Source organism: Dendroctonus ponderosae, unplaced genomic scaffold (assembly GCF_020466585.1).
Source record: "Dendroctonus ponderosae isolate FM_Combo_2020 unplaced genomic scaffold, Dpon_F_20191213v2 Dpon_F_20191213_3, whole genome shotgun sequence".
NCBI classification, from domain to species: Eukaryota; Metazoa; Arthropoda; class Insecta; order Coleoptera; family Curculionidae; genus Dendroctonus; species Dendroctonus ponderosae.
This window is the reverse complement of record NW_026018508.1, coordinates 11,209,141-11,229,523: the sequence shown is the minus strand read 5'-3', so window position 1 is coordinate 11,229,523 and position 20,383 is coordinate 11,209,141. Positions and strand designations below refer to the sequence as shown.

Genomic DNA, 20,383 nt, shown 5'->3' with positions numbered 1-20,383 from the left:
TTGTTTGTGTCCTTTTTTCCGTACCTAGTCTTTTATTTATATAATGTTATAAATATTTTATTGTCTAATTCACAGAACATTTGTAAATAAACCAGCCACGTTATGTTTTAGTTTACACTAAGTGTGCCTGTAAGTGAACCTACAAACTGTATCGGGTTGTGTGATGTGCTGATATTCTCAATATCAGCATTTTCACTGCTTGTTGTTTTCTGGACTTTGTTAGTGTTTTTGTTATGGAAAATTAACAAAAATCATCTCGGAATAAGCCAAACGATAAATGCGAAAAATTGTTAGATACATAATCGACATCTAGAGATCATTTAATCGTTTTCTTCGGTGTTTGCAATCATCGCATTTTTCATATACGCACTAACATTGTCGCCAAACCATTGTCTTTAATTAGATTGCAGGGTAATTATCTTTTAGTTTCCTCAACTAAATCACTTGCTCTATAGAAATGTTTAGTTTCTCGTGAATCTCCATAAAAGCTTTTTAGTATTGCCATATTTATTATCAGAGATAATAGATGTTATGTTAACATTAGTATTTATCTGCTTATATTCGGTACAAACAGTTAATTATGTTTCACATTACGTGTCTACAATCAAAAATTAGATATATTAAAATTCTGATTATAATAATCATAGTTAGAATAAACATACTAATTCAAAAAATGTGTTTTATTTTATACATTTCAGGCCAAAGAAAAAACAAAAAAATGAAGAAAAACATTCTGATCTTTCACAATTGGTCTAAAAACTATTAACTCTAAACAGCGAACAAACTTTGTTTGTGGAAGGTAAGTTCTGAATGCGTTTTCGACTCAATGTTGTAATCGTTTTTATCAAACACTGCGGCAAAAAAAATTACCTAATCTGGTTATTGTTTCGATGAGAACACCTTTAATAATGTTGTTTTCTTCCATGCAAACCTTCAATCCTAAGTTCAGAGTAAGCGCATTCTGTAAGTTTTTTGCTTTACAGGTCCCCGGAATAATCAGTCATTTTAGTAAATGCTTCTAGTAAATTGGTGGATTCATCAGGTTTTTTCCACAAACAAATAGTTAAAAAGGAAAACAATGAAATTTAACTATTCTCTTTTTTTATTTATCCTCATTTTCGATCAATCAAAAGAAAATCCTAAATTACATTTCATTATCCAGCCAATTAGACCTAGCAACTTTAATTACATATGAAGGCATGAGAACACGAAGCTCGCTAAATTACTAGGTTTTCATGCCTCATTCAGACAAATTGTCTGAAGTGGCGGCCGATGAGCTCTTTCGTATATGATAAAATAAAATAACCTTCTAAAAAATGTAACTTTCAAACTTAATAAACAAGGAATAAAACTTCTTTTAAAATAGTGAGTAAACACAATTTTTTTTAAGTCTTCGATGCTTTGAAAGTTTGATATCTACTGCAACCTGCATAAATAGCACCAATAAATGTAATGCAAAGAGTTCAAAGTTGGAGTTGAAAGGCACTTTTTCAGAATGCGGCAATTTCAAGCAATAGTGTGTACAATAACAGAAAGTTTGCGCTTTTTCAGTCGTCTCACAGCGCTTCCTGGAAGTTCCGACTTCAACGTATAGTTCGCACACTCAGTGTGCGCGTTAACTTCCGCGGAAGTTGACCGTAATCGACTCTGCATGAAAGTGCTCCCTGACAAAGTTCACTATTTTGGATTTGACGTTCAAAGTGCATCAACAAATTCCGTTTTTACAAAATGCGTAAGTAAAACCACCCCCTTTTTCATGTAAAAATTGATTTAAAATCAAATTGTTTTGTCAAATCAAGTTATGGAAATTTTAAATTCGCTAAAAGTTTCAATCAGGAAAACGAAAGTGTGTTAAATCGGATTTGAAGAACTTTTTTCGTCATTTTTAAATATCAATTAGAGAACGAAGACTCTCAAATGTACAAACTTGGAATTAGTTCGGCGCCTTTGCGCCAGAATAGCCTCCCATAAATATGGAAAAATATCCGATTCACACACAAAAAAACGTGTCTAAGAATTTGACAAAATATAAAAACAGTAACCGAAATTAGCAGCAATTGCACAAAATCCGCTTTCTGTTAAGTCAATATAATAAATTATTAAATTCGGCGTTATTTACTTACACATGATAGCATAAAGTTAATACTTTCGGCTATAATTATATCAGTTTATGCTCCAGTTCACGTGTCAGCAAGGCAATCTTCTGGATGATCTCCGACTTGTTGAAAGATTTCGATGTAAATTATTTTTCAAAACACATTGCCCACAAATATTTAAAATCGATTTTTAATACACGACTAAACTAGTGTAAACTAGGGAATGTTTTCAAACGAAATTGATTAAGCAAGTAAAATTAATCGACTTTCAGTATGCTTGAGATAGATGAAAAATTAAACTTTGAAAATGTTGCTGAGATGATCGAGGGCCCCTTAACTGTAAATAGCTGCGTTCAGGCTAAAAACAACTCTACCGAAACCTGGACCTTATTTTGCCAGAAGCACCGGTTTAATTGTGTTATTATTACGCCAAATCAAGCAGCTAATCAATAAGCAGCAAATAAAAAGAAGGTGTCTGTGATTAACACATCACGATATCTCTTATTTGAAAAGCACGTTATTTTCCATCCTCAGTCTTAGAAATTGAGTTCTCTTGTTTCTAATCTAAACTAAAGGAATATTAGAACAGATACAGACTAGCAAACAAAATGACACCAAAAACAACTTTTATTATATCAATAATTAGATCATCTCATATTTCTAGCTCTAATCATAATGTGTATATTGTTTCCGGGCGTTTGTCAGCAATTAGGCTAATGGAAGTGATTTGTAGATCCCATTGAATAAAGTTCGGTATAATCAAATAGTTTCTCGTCCCTGCTGAACACGTATCATTTATTTATGACACACAAGGGTAGTATAATTAAGTTTGCTCGAAAAGCGAGAGTGGTTTTCAAGAATTTAAGGTTGAAGAATTGTAGGTAATAAAGGGGATAAATAGACCTTGTGGCTTTCGACTGGATCGGTAATAGATTAAAAAATCTTGTTTCGTGATCGTTTTGGAAAAATTGGATACTGTGCAAAATGAGGAACTGATATGCGACTACATTCCGAATTTATTTTACCAAAAATTTTTTTGAAATAAAATATTGAATCCGTAATTTATTATTTAAAAGGTTTTCACGAGTATTGCTGTTTTTTTACCATAAAACTCTGTACTTGTTACTTGTTATACTCTTGTTACCATAAAACTTGTAAGTTTTATATTTAATTCAGAAACACATTCAAAAAATCGAAATATATGTTTTTCAAATTCAAAGTACAAACGTTGAAAGTAAAATATCCCGAAGGATTCTGATTAAATGGCGCTTTTGACAAAATTTCATTAATAATCTGGCGGGATAATTGGATTATTCTGAAATAAACATTTTCAAGTTTCTAATCAAAAGAAAATTCAAAAACATTCCTGCAGAAGCTAAATTGTTAACATTTCAAATACTAAAATGCAAATGACAAAATTATGTGGAATAAGCTTAAAATCTCTTGTAAACATGCTCTAACTCCATTTTCAAAAACTTTGTCGGAAAACCGAAAAATCTGTAAACAGCCAAAGTCTCAGCAGACGTATAAATCCCTGTTACATTGGGGCGCTTAGAATATTAATTGAATTTCTTATAGGATTACAATCGAACATATCACCGAAATCCCCATTCGAGATTAAATAACCTCAGCGATTAACATTTATTTCGAAAGAATTTTTCCTTTGTTTCGATAGACCCTTGTCAGCATCTGTGGCATTCTGACGCGATTTGAACTAGTGGAAACAAAATGAGATTTCAAGGAATTGCATCACAGAAATTGGCCAAAAAAAGCTCGATTTAAATTGTTCGAAACTATATGGAATTAGTCAATAAGGAATTAGCGTCAATCAGTGAGTTCCATTTCAACATAGACTTAATCGGTATTGGCATCAGCAAAAAAAATTAATCGTTTTATTAAAATTCGATGATAACGGATCTGTTTACGAAAACATGGAAATCCCGGAATATTATTTCGATATAAATCGCACACAAAACAAATTAAATAGTGCTATTTGCATATTAAATGCTAGAGGAGACATTAAACTTTCAGATTAGAAGATATTAAGTTGAGGAGTTGAGTGAGGCCACCCTAGCTAATGAAGTTTAATTTCCTTAACATCTCTGCACCGCGATGGACTTGAAAGCTTCAATCGAGTGGAAACTGTTCCAAGATTGGAAGTTCATCTTGCCAGTGGTGGAAACTGGGTTGTAAAGGATCAAAATCAAATGTTCACTGCGAATAATCCGCACCTGATTTGCTTGTTGATTCAATTATAATTTCCATTTCCGCAATGCTATTTGTATTGAGCAATTGTGGCTTCTGTTACGGGGCAAAGTAAATTCAAACCCAGATAATCTCCGGAAGTTACACGGAAAACTTTCCAGAAAATCAATTAATAAAATAAACAGAACTTTGCCCAGTTCTATTTAATTAACGAGCAAAAAACGCGATCGTCTGTTAATGAAATCTGTCTTTGGGTTCATGGACTTTACCAAAACCCTTCCGTTGACAGGATTACATTTGCTCGTTACGAAGGAGCAGAAGCCGGCCCTCATCTTAATTCGATGGGTCTAATTTTAGTAAATAAATGAAACATTAATTGTGGTAAGGGAGGACCTTATTTTATTTTCTTCGGAGACAGAAAATAGTTATGGTCAAACATTCTCGGAAAACTCCAAAAACTAGTCAAAAAAGACAATAAATTGGCCTGTAACGACCATAATCGTTCAAATTTGTTTTAAATTATATATTTTGTCACGTGTTTCGACCTGCTGGATCCAGTAGTGTTTTTGTCTGCGTAGCGATACAAAAAATTTTAAGAAAAAGGCGTAAAAAATCGTGACAAGTTGGTAACAAATGCAGATGATTTTCTTGCAACCTTGAAAGCCAATAAAAAAAATCGGGATGTTTTTCTCATTTGCATACGCTTTTATGTATTTTGAGCTGCTGAATGGACTGGTGCCATCAACGTCTGACGCTTTGCGTTTTACGATTGCCGCCATCAAATTAATGTAAAGACGATATAAATACTAACGGTAGCTAAATGGAAAAATAACGTGAAAATCCATTACAAACAGCCTTGGAACAATACATTATTGAAACACATTACACATTATGAATATATCGTTTGAAAACGCAATTGTGATACTTATGAAATACCACATATTTACATTATCGGTTTTTGTGTGGAACACTTGTAACACATTCAAGTTAGGAAATGTCCATTTTGGGGACGGAATCAATTGAAAAACGAATAAAGACACTTTTTTAAGAAAACACGAGCAGTATAAAAAAATGAATAATAATCGCCAGTTTCACGTATAATGCGACCCAGTGAGTCGTAAAATCGACGTAAATGCCCGAATTTCCAGGCACAACATTTCTGACAGAAAGCACTCATAAATCGTCTCTTTTTTCAGTCAAATTCTCATTTTGGAAACATTGAATGACGTGAATTATTTTACGGGCGCTCAACCGAGTTTCGCATAAATTTTAGCAAAAATGTTGTTTTTGCAATATGAAGCCACCTGGGAACTTCTTCATCTAAATTACCGTTTACCGTTTAAAAAGTAACACTAGAGCGATTGATACACTTCACTCTTAAAATCTGGTAAATTTCATTAAAATTTCCAGAAATCCTGATTGTGCTGAGTTAATGAATGTTGGCTAGAAAATCAGAGCTTCACACATATGTCGCTTTGTTTAAAGAATGACTAACTTCTAATCTGTAGCGATCACCAATTCCAAATTTTTGTAGTCTTCAGTCTCAAATTCTGCCTAATTTAGTCAGAATTTTACCAAATCCCGATTTATTCTGATTTAGTGAATGACCCTTCTTGTTGAAACGGACTTACTTTAATGGATTTCCGACAACATTTTTAAAACTATTAATACAAAGTGTTAAATTTAATACAAATTATCAAAATGACGTTGAGAAAACCGCCCAAAATAAATTTTTTTAATTGGAAACCGCCAATTTTGATCATTTTATCTTATTCAGTATTAAAAATGAGGGTACGTTTATGTAAAGTTGTCTTTTCCAAAAGTGTTTAGTTTTCGAAATATTGCCAATTTAATGATTTCGTATGGCTATTTTGTAGTCTATTTTGAGTCAGCGAATATCCAAAATACCCAAACACCCCACTCGAATTCATTCAACATGCGAAAACTACGTTATTCCATTCAAGGTAACATTTACTTCTTTAGCTACTTTACTACACATTCTTTCGAAATCGATTTTCATGCGCATCGAATCCGGTTTAAAAGGCTCCGATTATCGCGTCGGTTCAAATTCCTCGGGCAACCTCGCTTCCTATTGGCCGAAGTCATCGGGGCGTTTCCCATTCTTCGGGTCTTTCCGTCTGCCATCGGATAAACGAAAATTCCGCGAATTTTTCGGGAGATTCTTCACGTTTTAGATGAGTTTCGGTTAGAGAACCAGGTTAAAGGTGTCAAGGAGCAAATGTAAAAATTATAAAATTTAGCCACACATTGGGTGTTTTTCCCGCCCAGTTTAAAATTTATTTACTCGTTACATGAAAAATTTATAACTATTCGATTGGCTGCAACTGTCATTTTTTACATAAAACTTATAATATATCAAAAACGGTTAGACATGTATAGGATATTATACATTAAATATACAAAAAATATATAATTGAAGTAGAATCCAAAAATCTAATAATGTATAGGATATTCCATTTAACATAAGCAAGTTGATACCTACTTTCGGTATAACCGGAAGTGTGGCCATCTTGCAAATATTTAAACGGTCTAAAATATTTTCAAGATGGCCCTCAATGACTTCGACACACCGTCCAATTTTCAAATTTATTTTTATTATCGTTTGCCAGATATCGATCGCGGGGGTCCCGGTGGGACACTCTGTAGAAGACAATTGCCTCTAAAAGTGTGGAAAAATTCATACACATACATTGGCGCAAGTAGAAACTTGAAATCTTCACAGTCTATAGAGAATACTTTAGCTTTAACACATTGCACTAAACGAGGATTTGAGCCCTTCAGTTTTCGCGTAAAATTGCAAAAACTCGTCACATTTGTTACCCTCTTTTTGCGTAAAATCAGTGAAAGCACCGAAAAAACAACCTGGCCTAAACTGAAGCTCCATTCCCCCTTCCGGCAGATGATACGTCATTTTATAAAAGAAATTGCTATAAAAACTCTCAGAGTTCGAATTTTATCCATCAAATGCCACAGAGTTATGAGGAAAAACCATTCCATAACCGGGCGCTTTACAATATGAATTCGTTCAAATCGCATTTATCGCCGTTGTTTCCGAGCAAACATCAAGCAAAAAGAAATCAATATGAAGATATACACCGATCAATAACTTTGCCGTCATTTTAACGGGTTAGTTTGCAATATCCTGCCAAAAGATGTTATAAAACTTGGGGCTCAAGAATAATGGATTAAACTGGAAATATTGTTTGTGGTCAGCAGCTGACAAATGGCAAGGGACATCTTAAGAGCTGGACGTGTTATAAAGCGAATTTACGGTCGGATTTAATTATAAACCTCTCGAGTATTGAAAGCGCCGTTTTATTGCTTCTTGAGGAAGGCCTACAAGTTCAGAGTTGTGCGTTCAGTAAAGCAGAGTGCGCTCTAAATGTTGTTACAAAAATTTCAAAAATTCATTCAAGTCACATGAAATGCTGAGTTTTGCTTCGTAAATGTTGATAAGAAAATGAATTGTTTTATGCAACTGCAGACTTCAAAAAAAGCCAGTAGAAACTTAAAGATTGATATTCTGTAGAAAATGCTTTTTTTGATGAAATTTTGACGTAACCTTGCAGCTAAATGTCCGATTTTCAAATTTTGCGTTACTTTTTGTGACCAATCTCCCATAATTTACTCACGCGCGTTGTTATAACTGAATCGATTTTCCAGCTCTCTATCCAATGGTATAAAACGAACTCTGAGGCTCAAATGATTTTTGAGCAACGTTGAAAAAGGCGGGATCATGCTTCTGTCCAAAGCCGAACTTATTTGAAATCAGCAACGCAAAGAGAGATAAATATAAAGAATCTATGAAACTTCATTTGCTTTTGGGAAAACTAAACTCAGTTCAAGCTAAAAGATTTATAGATTAGAGATCATTACCAGATTTCGGCCAGCTGGAGGAGATGAGGAGAAATGGAGGTGGGGTCTCACCTCCATTTACTACCCATTAATCGCCAAAAAGTTCATTATACTTTCACATTACACAGAACGAAAATCCAGTTCGAATTAAAAATTTTAATTCCGCAAACCACAGGTAAGATAAAGGCCACTTCCGAACTAAGAACACGACACAAGGAAGTATCGTCCACTGCCGGTAGCAGACTGAATTCATACACATAGATAGACCTTTTCGAAAAAAAGACACCGAAATACAGAATAAGCATGAATCATTTACTTGTTGACCAGCACTGTAGTTCGCCCTTTCATGATGGAATTATTTATATTTGATCGTGCAATTTCAGATTGTTTATTGCTGACATTTTTGTAGAAAGTGCCTCTTCGCATAGCAATATTTTCAAAGACACACAACAAAAACAGCAATTTCATGCTGTATCCAGAAATGGTCAAAAAATGGCTTAATACATAATATTTTGGCCTAATCTTGTAGATATTTAAATTTCGTTTTTTATGTGTACATTTGGCCACTTTTGTAAAACCAAGCCGGGAATTAAGAGGAACTATTTTTTGAAGGGATGAGTAATTGCCTTATAAAAAGTAAGGTGAGCTTTTCTTAGGTGTTAAAATAAAGTTTCAGCAAGTAAAACGTTACATATAAAAAATTGTGGTGCTCTATTTTTAGGTGTAAAAATTCCAGTCCCGGGCCTCGTAAAGCTTTAATCCGCCCCTGAGTTAACTCGGGGATGTTACGGATGGCAGCGTAAAACACATATAGTGTTCATAAAAACGGCATTACTTTATATTAATGCAGATTTAAGCAAAGTAATCGCAGGCAAATTTTACTGTGACTATTTACCCAATTAAAGGCCAAACGACACGGAATTAAATTTCAGTCCATCTTTAAAATTTAATCATCCGAACTGCTACGCGTATATTTCCTGAGAAAATGCCTTGACAGTCTAGCGAAGAGGCAAAGGCCTTAATTAACCAATCCATTTAGTTTGTCTTATTGCTATCTATTTAATTTTCAGCTGTACCATCACCATAGCAAACAGTAGCAATTTATTTATGCGCTAAATAATTAAACAGATCGAAACACTTTACTCGGGGTCTGCGCTTAAACGAAAAAACGAAGCTGCGATATAATTTTTTTTCATTAAAGGGCAACAACATTCTCTCTCTTTATAGGAAAATTATTTCGGAACTATAAAAAAACACAGAATTTCGTTTGTTGATGCCCTGGAAGCCGTGGATGGTCGCCGGGTTTATAAGAGGAGAAAAAACATGCAAAAACGTAATTAATGCACAGTTTTTGAAATTCTGGAAAATGTTCCTTAATTACCAAAAGCAATATTGGAGTACAGCTGGGCATATAATTTTAATGTTCTAAATATTTTCGGACAAGCGCCGTGCCTGGAAAAACATTGAGTTCATCGTAAATCTTCTGGTTTACTCAAGAGGCTTCAGAAACAAGTCGAGTCTTTTGAAAGAAAATAAATAGTTTGAATATTTACTGCTTGAATCCGAACATCCTAGGGATTAAAAATTTAATACATTCTTTGGGTTTAAAGCCAGTAACTGTAAAAATGTGATACAATCAATATTTTCGGGTTATTAGTCCGGTTTGTGCGCATCCGAAGCTAACGTACCTCCGAATATGCTAGCCATAATGCTATTGAAACGTCAGGGGTAGTACATTCCGACGCCCCGGTCTAATAATTATAATAACAGGTTTGAAAATCTTAAGCGATCCAACCGAAAATACGATCAGAAATAAAATCATGCCAACATTAAGAAAAATGAAAAAGTTGCAGCTATCCCCTCCCTATAGCCCACAAAGTTTAACTTTTAAATTTCAGTTTATTTGAATTAGGTGAGTAGTAGCAAATAAGAGAGCACTTTTTGCGGAACTAGCATCGAAATTTAAAACGTTTTTGTCGAAAAGTGCTTTGGCAGCCTTTGCCAGAAAAATCACAATTTGATTTTGATGCGAACGTAAATAAATGTGAGGAAGTAACCGTACAAATACAAATTCACTTTGCTAAACCTAAGGACAGTTTCTATTTTCAGAGTTCTTGAAGAAAATGATCAAAGAAAGCCAAATAAATATAATTGTTTCTCAAGTAATTTGGACAAAACATTCCGCTAACTTTCTCCTCACAGTTTAGCTTTAATAGTCGCAATTTCCGTAGAGCAAATCACTATAGAGAATGAGAAATCTTCTAATATTAAACTAATCACAGATGAAAAGTAAAATTAATCCAAACTATAATACAATGATCAGTTCGATATTAATTTCCCTGTGAAGCTGGTGCATCCAAGCCACTTCTCAATCCGCTTTAATGCTCAATTCAGGTAAACTTTTAGCTCCTAATGGTTAGGTCTCAAAATGCCCCTTTACCCTGGATTAGTTCGATTATGTCATTAGCTTTCATAAAGTTCCTCACATAGCTGCAGGTCCCGATAGTAGCCCCGAATGCGATTAACTTCGATCCTATTATTAACCGTCTAAAAATGTAAATCGTGTTAAACTTGAACTTCAATAACTGAATAGAGGGTTAATATTCGACTAGGACACGTGCATTTAACATGACCAATAATATTTTAGCAACTGCATAAGGAAATATGGCTCAGTTTGATTTATAATTGCTTTTGCTAACATTCGGTAGTTATTTACCAAAATCCTTAGCTGCTCTTATCTATAATACGTATCGAATTTATCTATCCTTTTTCTAAATCAGTGTTTCATGTTTCAAGCGTGTTTGTTGCCGCAGGCGAAAATTAAACCAGCCCGCATTATTTTCCAGGATATTTCATAACTAGTTGCTAATACAGTGGTGATCAATTGCCCCAAAATCATTCACTCATGAAACTTTGTTATGGTAAGTTTAAGCACGTAGACCAGGTTACTTTAGTTTTATATCAAGAAGAGTCAATATGTTTAATTCGGTTCAACGCGTCAAGCTAAATTGCTTTGCTACAAATATTTAAGTTTGGGACCTGAAACGAGATTAGCTGAGATTAATTAACCTGGAAGCCACAATGTCATGTTAGATATATTTAAATTTTGCTATTATTAAACAACCAAAAGAGCTACTTTTCATTCTGTCCAGAATTGCGCTAAAACGCTACATTTCAATGAACTAAGAAGTTTTTTTTATTTAATTCAGAGGAATCATTTGTTTACATTCAAATTCAAACCCTCTCCGTGCTGTTCCTTTACATCGATCTTTACTTATTTGCACAATTCAGTTGAATAATTGTTCACCTGTTTAATTGCTGTGGTTCAAACATATCTACGATTTTTATCAAAATTGTCGCTTGCCTCAATTTTCTCCAATAATTTTTACGGAATCTCAGAGTCTGTGATAATTGAGCCCCTGCTCTAGTTTTCCTTATATAGGATTATTAATTTTCAATTTATTAACCTAGTTTCCGGTATGAGAACATTAATAAATTAATATGCTGCAAATGGTTTCAAGGCTTGAAGTAAATTGTGTTTATTACACACCGTTTTGTTCTATAAAGATGCGCCCGCTATGGATTTCCTGTAATGATGCTGTTCAGACAGATTCAAAGTGAAGCTGCCCAAAATATTAAAATATTTAAGGTTTAGTCAAAAATTATTTCGTAAAAATTAGCATTAGTCCGCGATTGTTTTTACAACAAAATGGAATAATCCATTGGGATTAGAAAATTCCAAACTTCTAAAATCCGATAATCCCCATTAAACTTGTAAAGCAACAAGTCCACAGTAAAATATTGAAAAATAATATTAAAACTCCACATCAAAGCAAAAGAGATAAATAGTTTGTTAACTGTGCTTAAAGACAGTTTAACTCACCTGGCTTGTAGCAAAAATATCCAAAGAAAGTAAATTTTTTAAGTAACTATTCCAAGCTTCATAATAATCTTAAACTAAAAGAAGCAACGCCCGCAAATAATAAATCTACTCTAACTAAATGGCGCTTAATTATTGAATCAAATCATTAATTCTCCATTCAGCTTATTTTGACCAAATTCAAAAGATATCCATTGGCATCTTCAAACAGGCGCTATCATTATTTTCGCGGAAACTAGATTAAATATCGATTAATTATCGGTAATTAAAATCCAATTAGGAATATTTGCTTCAAATGACATTGTAAGACCATAACCAGTTGATGCAGGATGTCAATATTTTTTATTCAGTTCTAATTTATTGGCGGATGAAGATTTTTCACACACGTAATAGTTCTGCTCACTTTGGAGGTTCGAACAATTAATGCACCGAATATCTCTGTTTAACCTAAAAATATTAATTGTCGACTTGGTCGGTCGTCATCGAAAATATACGTTAAACCAAATGAATGTTCAACGTTTACCTGAACCGGGGCCAACCCCCTTAACGCATTGCAAAGACCTCAGAAAACATCTGTTTTGTCGCAATAAGAGGAAGTAAAATCAACCGGTTTATTGCTTCTAGATACCTGAATTAAGACCCCAAACATATAAAATTCAGAGAGAAAATTTAGTCAGTTTCTTTCAGTCCAAACTTCCCCTTTAGAACAACATGATACAGCATTTCATTAACATTTGAAGAAACGGCTCTTAATAAAGTTAACCTACAACCCTAAATAATTTCCATCTTTATTAGAGTTTCCTGGGCAGTAAAAAAGCAATTTAAGTTGAAAGTCACTTTTAGGTGCTGGGAAATGGGGATTTGGGGAATAATATTAACTTCTCACAATTCTTTTGCGCTGATCAAATTACGGAATATTATTAAGTTTTATTGTCAAACCTCAATCCCATTAGCCGTTGCGCACAAATACATTATTCACCCGGAGGTAGTAAAGTTCCCTATTATCTAATTTGACTAATTTTCTCATTGGCTGCTAGTTTTCTAATAGGTCATTAACTCGACACTGAGTTTTTTGGAGGAAATTTACGTCAAATACTAATTGAGATTAGTTGAACTGTTCATCATTAATCTGGCCGAAAAACTTAGCGCCGATTCCAAAAATACTTGGGTTGTATTTCCATGACTGTGCGTGGGCCCATTCTACGGAACGATCGTAGAAATGTTTTGTTCAACTGTGCTGTGAATGTGAGCACCACCGAAATGTTATTTCCAAATTAATGAAGCGGAAACTGAGAAACAAACTGTTTTTTTTTAAGAATTCCATTATTGAGGTGTAGGCAACAATTGTATCTGAGAGCTTGATCGATTAGAACCCCTTGAAACGAAAGACAAATATAAGTTAAGTGCCCTAGTAAAACCTCGATCAATCAGCATCAAAGTGTATTGGTCTCGTAAGAATATTCGTTAAAAAAATAATTGGATCCGTTGTTAAATTAATAATAAAGCTGCAATTTTTAGAGTAATTTCCGTCTGGTTTCCTTTATAAACCGTGGCTTTGATCCGATCGTTCTACACCGCTAACTTTCTAAATACAACCCAGGCTATAGCTTTACAATTATCTTGTTCAATTCTTAGGAAGCTCTAGGATTCTTGCTCTTTTAGTTGAGCTGTATATTCGTCACAATTTTCCGGCTCCTCATAAATTATCGGAGAAACTTGGTTAGTACAAAATGTCCTGTTAGTTGACGAGTATTAAACTTGTAGAAGTATCTAAGAAAAAATAAGATGAAATGCAATTAGGAAATTACCCTGAAAGTATATTAAATTGCACTCTTTTCATCTGCTGAAAATGTGTGTTTAAAATATCAAATTATAATGACAAACTTCGAGCTGAAGTAAGTAGCATCGATTTTTATAATGCTCCGACTACTCTTTGTTGGAGAAGTTCCACTTTTTTCTGCCTCATCGCGACAAAGTGGGATTAAATTACTTTGAAGAGCTAATGGCTGATAATATGTTAATGCATAAAATGGAAAACCTTCTAATTAAAATTAGTCAAATGTTTACCGTTTCCTTTATAATACAAAATAATTATCGCTCCGCGTTTAATGCTAAAATCTCTATGGAAAAAAGCGCACTTTTATCTCATAATAAATTGCAACAATTGCACCAAACTACTAAATCTATTTGTAACTGAAATATGCTCAGTTAAAGGAGATAATTGAATGTATGAATAAAATTAGAGAGATGATGGCTATTGCATGTAAAATTATTTTTTAATTTTATTTATTGCCGCAGAAAGAACAGATTTAGATAAAGGTTCAAAATTTAACTCTAACTGAAAATTGCCCGGCATTTAATGGTAAAGCTCCATTCCAACTTCCAGAAGCTTCGCTCAACAACCCATGCCTTGTTAAAGGATGAAAATATGTGGACACAGAAGATTGTAATGTTATCATCCAAGTTTCAAAAACACGCAAAACAAATGAGCAAAATCATAAGGAATTAAATAGCAACTTTTTTTTCAATTTTCTAGGACAATTTCTCCAGCTAACACCTCTTTGTGCAATGGACAAATTTTGTTGCAGCTGAACAGAAACAGCAGTGATGAACCCCATATCGCCACCCGTTTAGAACTCTCATGATGGAGGACAATATAACACATTCCAACTACCTAGAGACGAATTACTCGGATACATGGATTGATGAATCATACAACGAAGATTACATATTCGATAAAACTTATATCAGAGTCATCTTCATTTGCCTGTACACGATTGTATTTTGTTTGTGCTTCTTCGGTAAGTTCGAAATCAGCATTATCGAGATTTTAAGTGAAAAATGAATGGAAGAGAAATTTCACGGGTACGGATCGTTTAGTTTTTGACCTGGGTTTATTGGAATTTTACGAAGCATAGAAAGGGTCCAGCTTAAAATCGAAATCGATTGTTATATATGAAATCGATGAGGAAACCGTCAAACTGCTTCGTTCCTCACTTTGGTTATTTTGGGAGAATGCTAGTTTTATTTAAAAATCATTTAGTTGACGCTTGCGAGAGTTGTTTGAAATTTGGTGTTAACTTTCACTTTCTTGAGTCAAATTCAAATATAATAAACATAAATAAATTAAAACAGATCGAGGGACCTTTTCTACTTGTTTCTTCGACATTGTTTTATAAATTTGATCATTGAAAAAGTTCAATTCAATTTCAAAGTAATTACAATAAATTGGGTGTTTTCCTTTTGTTTCTTGTCAAATTTCTAAAGTTTTAAAATCGGTGCAAAACAGTCAAACTGCTTCATTTTTAACTTCGGTTATTTTAGGAAAATGCACGTTTTATTTAAAACTCCCATAATGTATGCGAGTGTTTTTCTTAATTTGGTATTAAATCTCACTTTCTTGATTCAAATTAAAATATAAAATATAATTTCAACTCGAAAGATCCTTATTATTTAGGAACATATATCCTATTTGTTTTGGAAAAATTTAACTTTAGTTTTGAAAAATTCTATAATTTATGTTTGAGAATGTTTTTTTAATTTAGTATTAACTTTCACTTTCTTGACTTACATTCAAATCTAATAAATGAAAATAAATCGAAAGATCTTTTCTACTAGTTTCTTTGTCATTCTTTGAGAAATTTCATCATTGGAAAAATTCAATTCAATTCAAAATTAATTATAATAAATTGCGTGGTTTTTTTGTTTCGATTCGAATTTCTAAAGTTTTCAAAATCGTTAGGGAAACCGTCAAACCGGTTCGTTTTTTAGTTCGGTTATTCTGGGAAAATGCTAGTTTTATTTAAAAATCAATCCTCCTTGATTGAAATTTGAATATAAAATGTAATTTTATTCTAAAGGCCCTTTCCACTTGTTTCTTCGTTATTCTTTCAGAATTTTTTACATTTTTCTAAAGGATGTTGGAAAGTTTAAAGGAAAGCGAGTGGTAAAAGCATTTTAAAAGCTTAGCTTAGCCATTTTTTAATGCTTATGTTTCAATAGTTACTCAATTCTCCTCCTCAAAAATTGATTTAAAAAAATCTCAGTAAAAAAACGAAATAACTTTGCAACTTTTTTACCTGCACATTTTAAAATAAAATTAATTCAGTGAACTGTTTGTTTGGTTGGTAATCTCTTTGCGTGGATGTTTCAATCCAATTGATTTTCTACCACCTATTAATAATCAGACGGTTTTATCCGGAGTATTCACAAAAAGCGCGTAAACAATGCCCAAATGAATCATTACCGAAATCTCTTTGTAATTTGTCTGTCGCTGGTTTTTTGATCCCAACACTGGAAAGATCAAGTTGTTTCATTTAAAAATTGCGTAAAATTAGATTAATTACCTGCCCGAAACGCTTCCAAAATACATCACAGAGTCCAAGACTTTGACCATGTCGGTCAGGGTGTGTGGGAAAAATCCCTTTAAGTAACAAGCATATATTTCCTTAAGAAACCTTTTTTGTTTCACTATTGGATTAGTTTAGTTAGAATTCAATTTTTCTTCTATAATACTTTCCAAATTTTTCCAAGGATTTTTTCGCGGTTTCCATGAAAAATCATAAATATGCACTAAAGATGAGCAATGAACCTGTACCGACCCAAATTCAAACATCTTAACATTAACATTTTTTATATTAAAGGTCGCTATTTAGTAATAGTGATTCTATGGACTATCCGCATGTTTCTTCAGTGAAACCAAGTGAAGTGTCCTTTAAGGGAAAATAAAAAAGACCGCTAAACTCAGACAGACATCAACACGAATTAATGGAATTAAACATTTTCTTGAAAAAATGTCGAAATTAGTTAAAAAATTGATAAAATGAAAAATTAGGTGAATTGATCAGTCACATAACTAATTTATTTAAAGTATAATTTCCCTTTCAGATACATATTTCTCATTGACCTTTCCTTTCTAAAATAATTCATCAAATATTTTCTGTTCAGCTGAAAATTTCATTGTGGTGCTTGTGATTTATTGCAGTTTGTGAAAACAGTGGATGTTTCTACTTTTGGGGATCGAAAATTCCCTAATCTAACCTTATCTTCCGCCAGCGCATTTTGTGATATTTTGAAATAATCCAAGTGTTTTTTGCCAATCATATCACCCGATCCGTATCTCTTCCCTAATGTCAATAATAATAATAATGTACATTCTGTCGCTGTAGGATGGTTATAAATAAACCAAAAGCAAATAAAACTGTGTCCGATGTTTCCAAATTTCATTATACGAATTCAACGTCTCGTATCTCCTAAAGCATTAATCGGGATTCGTTTAATCCGGGCAGCTCCTGCAGGAAATGGGCAAACAAAGCAATTATCCAAGTATTGTTGCAATCGCTGTAACAGTTGTAAGAATTATATGAGTAAACTGCAGTTTTGAACTCGAACAAACCACATCAGTTCATTGATTATTCCATTACCCAAATGCATTATCCCAGCACGTATGTTTTGGTCTTCAGTCGATTATTCCCTCTACGCGATGGTCGGTCCGTACTTTCGTTAAACGGTTTCCATTTGTAGTCATAAAACAAATTGGAAATGGTGAAAAAATACAAGTTGTAATACCACAGTGGTCCGCACCTACACATCCCCAGAGTAATATATCAGATCTTCCTTCGGCAGGCTTTCTTTTTATCTTCCTGCTTATTAATCTTGGGTAAAGCAACTTTTCCTATGGAAATCTTTCGCCGAAAACATATTGCTTTGCCGTTTGGCATTTAGTGCAAAAAACACATTTTAGTTTTAGACAAAAAATTGCTTTCATCCTCTCAACAGTTGCCGCGCTGAAATCAAGGAAACCGCCTCCTTGAAATAATAACACTGATTTGTATTAAATCCTGCTCTCTAAACACTTATTGATTTATAAAACCCCTCTGTTCAAACAAATGTGAATTTTAAAAATGAGGTTTTTCCTGCAAAAAGACACCATTTTTTCAGTAGTTTTTGTTCCATTTCAGGAAACCTGCTGGTGATATTTGTGATATGTCTAAGCAGAAGATTGAAAACAACGACGAATTGTTTCCTAGCCAACTTGGCCGTCGCAGATGTTTGTGTGGCTGTGTTTTGCGTTTATCAAAACCTTCTGATCTACATTGTTGAAAAGTAAGGCACCCAATAAAGAATGTTTGCTTGATACTTTAAACACTTTTTACTACGATCAAACTGGCAAAATCTTGCTAATTTGGTCGCTAGTTTAAAATGAATTTCCTAAGTGTAAAGCTTAAAGGCAAAAGAAAAGCGCACATTGTGTGCGTAAATAACTTGCATAATTTGTGACCTATATAATCAAGTTCCACCCATCGCTCTGTAATTTCATTAAACATGTGCTAATTACCAAGTGCCTAAAACACATTTAACCCGATTCCGAACAGGGGTTTCTTACTTTGGCACGGAAAATTAACTCTTCTTCTAAGTGTTAGCAATCTATTACCTAATTACCTAAGAGCTGAGTTAAGTATTTTTCAGTTAACAGAATCATCGTCTTAATTTTCCCATTTACTGTTTTATAGTTGGATGTTCGGTGAATTCATGTGCAAAATGTACGTTTTTATTCAATCACTAAGCAACTCGGCCAGCATAGTGATCTTAGTTCTGATATGTACCGAAAGATATTTTGCTATCCTCTATCCGATCACTTGCAAGCAGATCCTGACCAATATCAGACTCAAGGTAAGGGAAATTAAAGCTTACGGGAAATTTTCAACAATTAAAAAAATGTATTTTAGTTTATTATTTTCACAGTCTGGACGTCCTGCGTTTTATATAGTTCCCCAAAGTTCTACTGGGGAAACACTGTTACAGTTACAACGGAAAACAGCAGCGAAACTGTCTGTGTTCTTAATAGGCAGAAATTTAACTCGAAACTGTTTGATATCATACATTTTGTACTTTTATACCTCATTCCACTGGCAATCATTTCGGTAAGTACGGAAACGAAAACACTTCAAACTCAAAAACGGTTTTGCTGTTCAGTCGCAATTTTTATTTCGTTTTTTTTCCAAGTTGGTTCCTTTTAGAAGCTCCATAAGAAAAGTATATTTTATGCATGTTCGACATTGTTATACAATTGGGCATAACAAAAAAGTAAACAGCATTTATCATACGCAATCAATAAAGTCTTGATGTTTCCAGATAGAGGTTTTATAGCCTAAATATAAGCAACTTTCGAATTGTTTAATTTGTATCACGTGCCTTACTAATAGTTTGCATCAGGATCATTAAATTACTCTAAAATATTGCTTGAACTTTGACAGCAAAAGTGCATCTGCCCGAGCTCAGATCTTAGAAAAATAAACTGATATAACTTGAAATTAAAACGTTGCGTGTAAGAAGAATTTTATCTTCTCTTTTAGAAATTTAAGCATTAATAAACTGAGCAGACTAAAAATGAACCTCCTGAATATCCCATGAAACCATTAACTTAGCAACTCTTTCCAGCTACTTTACACTAGAATAGCAATCTGTCTTTGGAACAGTTCGGAGCAGCTGAAGCTGCAACTGGACGCATCCACTAATCTAAATTACTATAAAACTTTATATCCGAAGAAGTCAAGGCGAGAGAAGCTAGACAAGCGAGTGAGTTATATGCAGGCCTGAGTAATGGGGTTTTGCTGACCCCTTTGATCCGGACTCTTCTAGGGCTCGACTGGGAACGGAAGTTTGCTTCAAAGATCCACCAATGGCAGCGCAAACAACGCACATTTAACGCAGAATGTTCTGAATGCTCGACGCGGAGTGATCAAGATGTTGATTATTGTTGTTTGTGCCTTTGCTTTGTGCAATTTGCCTTTCCATGCTAGGAAAATGTGGCAATATTGGTCTCCAAACTATCAAGGGCACACTAATTTTAGCGCGTTGTTAACACCACTTACGTTTTTATCCACGTACGTTAATTCGGGTGTTAATCCACTCTTGTATGCCTTTCTGTCGAAGAATTTTCGAAGGTAGGTTTTTGATGGTTTACATTAAGTACAACAAGTTTGCTTTAAATGAATTAATTTAATTTCCAGGGGAATTCGCGAATTGATTTTCTGCTCCCACAAGAAGAAACGCGACAAACGAGGCTTAAGTGACCGAAAATGCTGCACAAGGACAACATTTCGAACAAACATCACTGCTGTTCAGAATCCAAAGCCGAATAATTTCACGTACAATCTTTGATCCAGTTTGGACATTTTCGGGCAAATCTGACTGAAAATAACTCAGTTTCTGTATATTTTTTGTAAAAATGTACCATAAACAGTGTGTTAGTACTATATTGAAATGAGGTGGTAATTCGATTTTTTTATTTTACCTATTTTATCTACTCGTTTCTGAACAGAAG

General features: G+C 33.7%; 1 protein-coding gene across 3 annotated transcripts; it reads left to right on the top strand.

Annotated features, from left to right (window-relative positions):
• Positions 1-1,560: 1,560 nt before the first annotated feature.
• Positions 1,561-20,334, top strand: LOC109546747 (trissin receptor). 3 transcript variants are annotated; one of them, XM_019917836.2, is made up of 8 exons: positions 1,561-1,732; positions 14,646-14,858; positions 18,018-18,162; positions 18,570-18,729; positions 18,786-18,980; positions 19,498-19,635; positions 19,699-20,003; positions 20,070-20,334. In XM_019917836.2, the coding sequence occupies exons 2-8, from the start codon at positions 14,699-14,701 to the stop codon at positions 20,218-20,220; spliced, it is 1,254 nt and encodes a 417-aa protein (XP_019773395.1). In that variant the 5' UTR covers positions 1,561-1,732; positions 14,646-14,698; the 3' UTR covers positions 20,221-20,334. The 3 variants fall into 3 exon arrangements, with proteins under 3 accessions (XP_019773395.1, XP_019773396.1, XP_019773394.1); XM_019917837.2 differs by lacking the exon at positions 1,561-1,732 and adding an exon at positions 10,510-10,571; XM_019917835.2 differs by lacking the exon at positions 1,561-1,732 and adding an exon at positions 10,934-11,098.
• Positions 20,335-20,383: the final 49 nt, after the last annotated feature.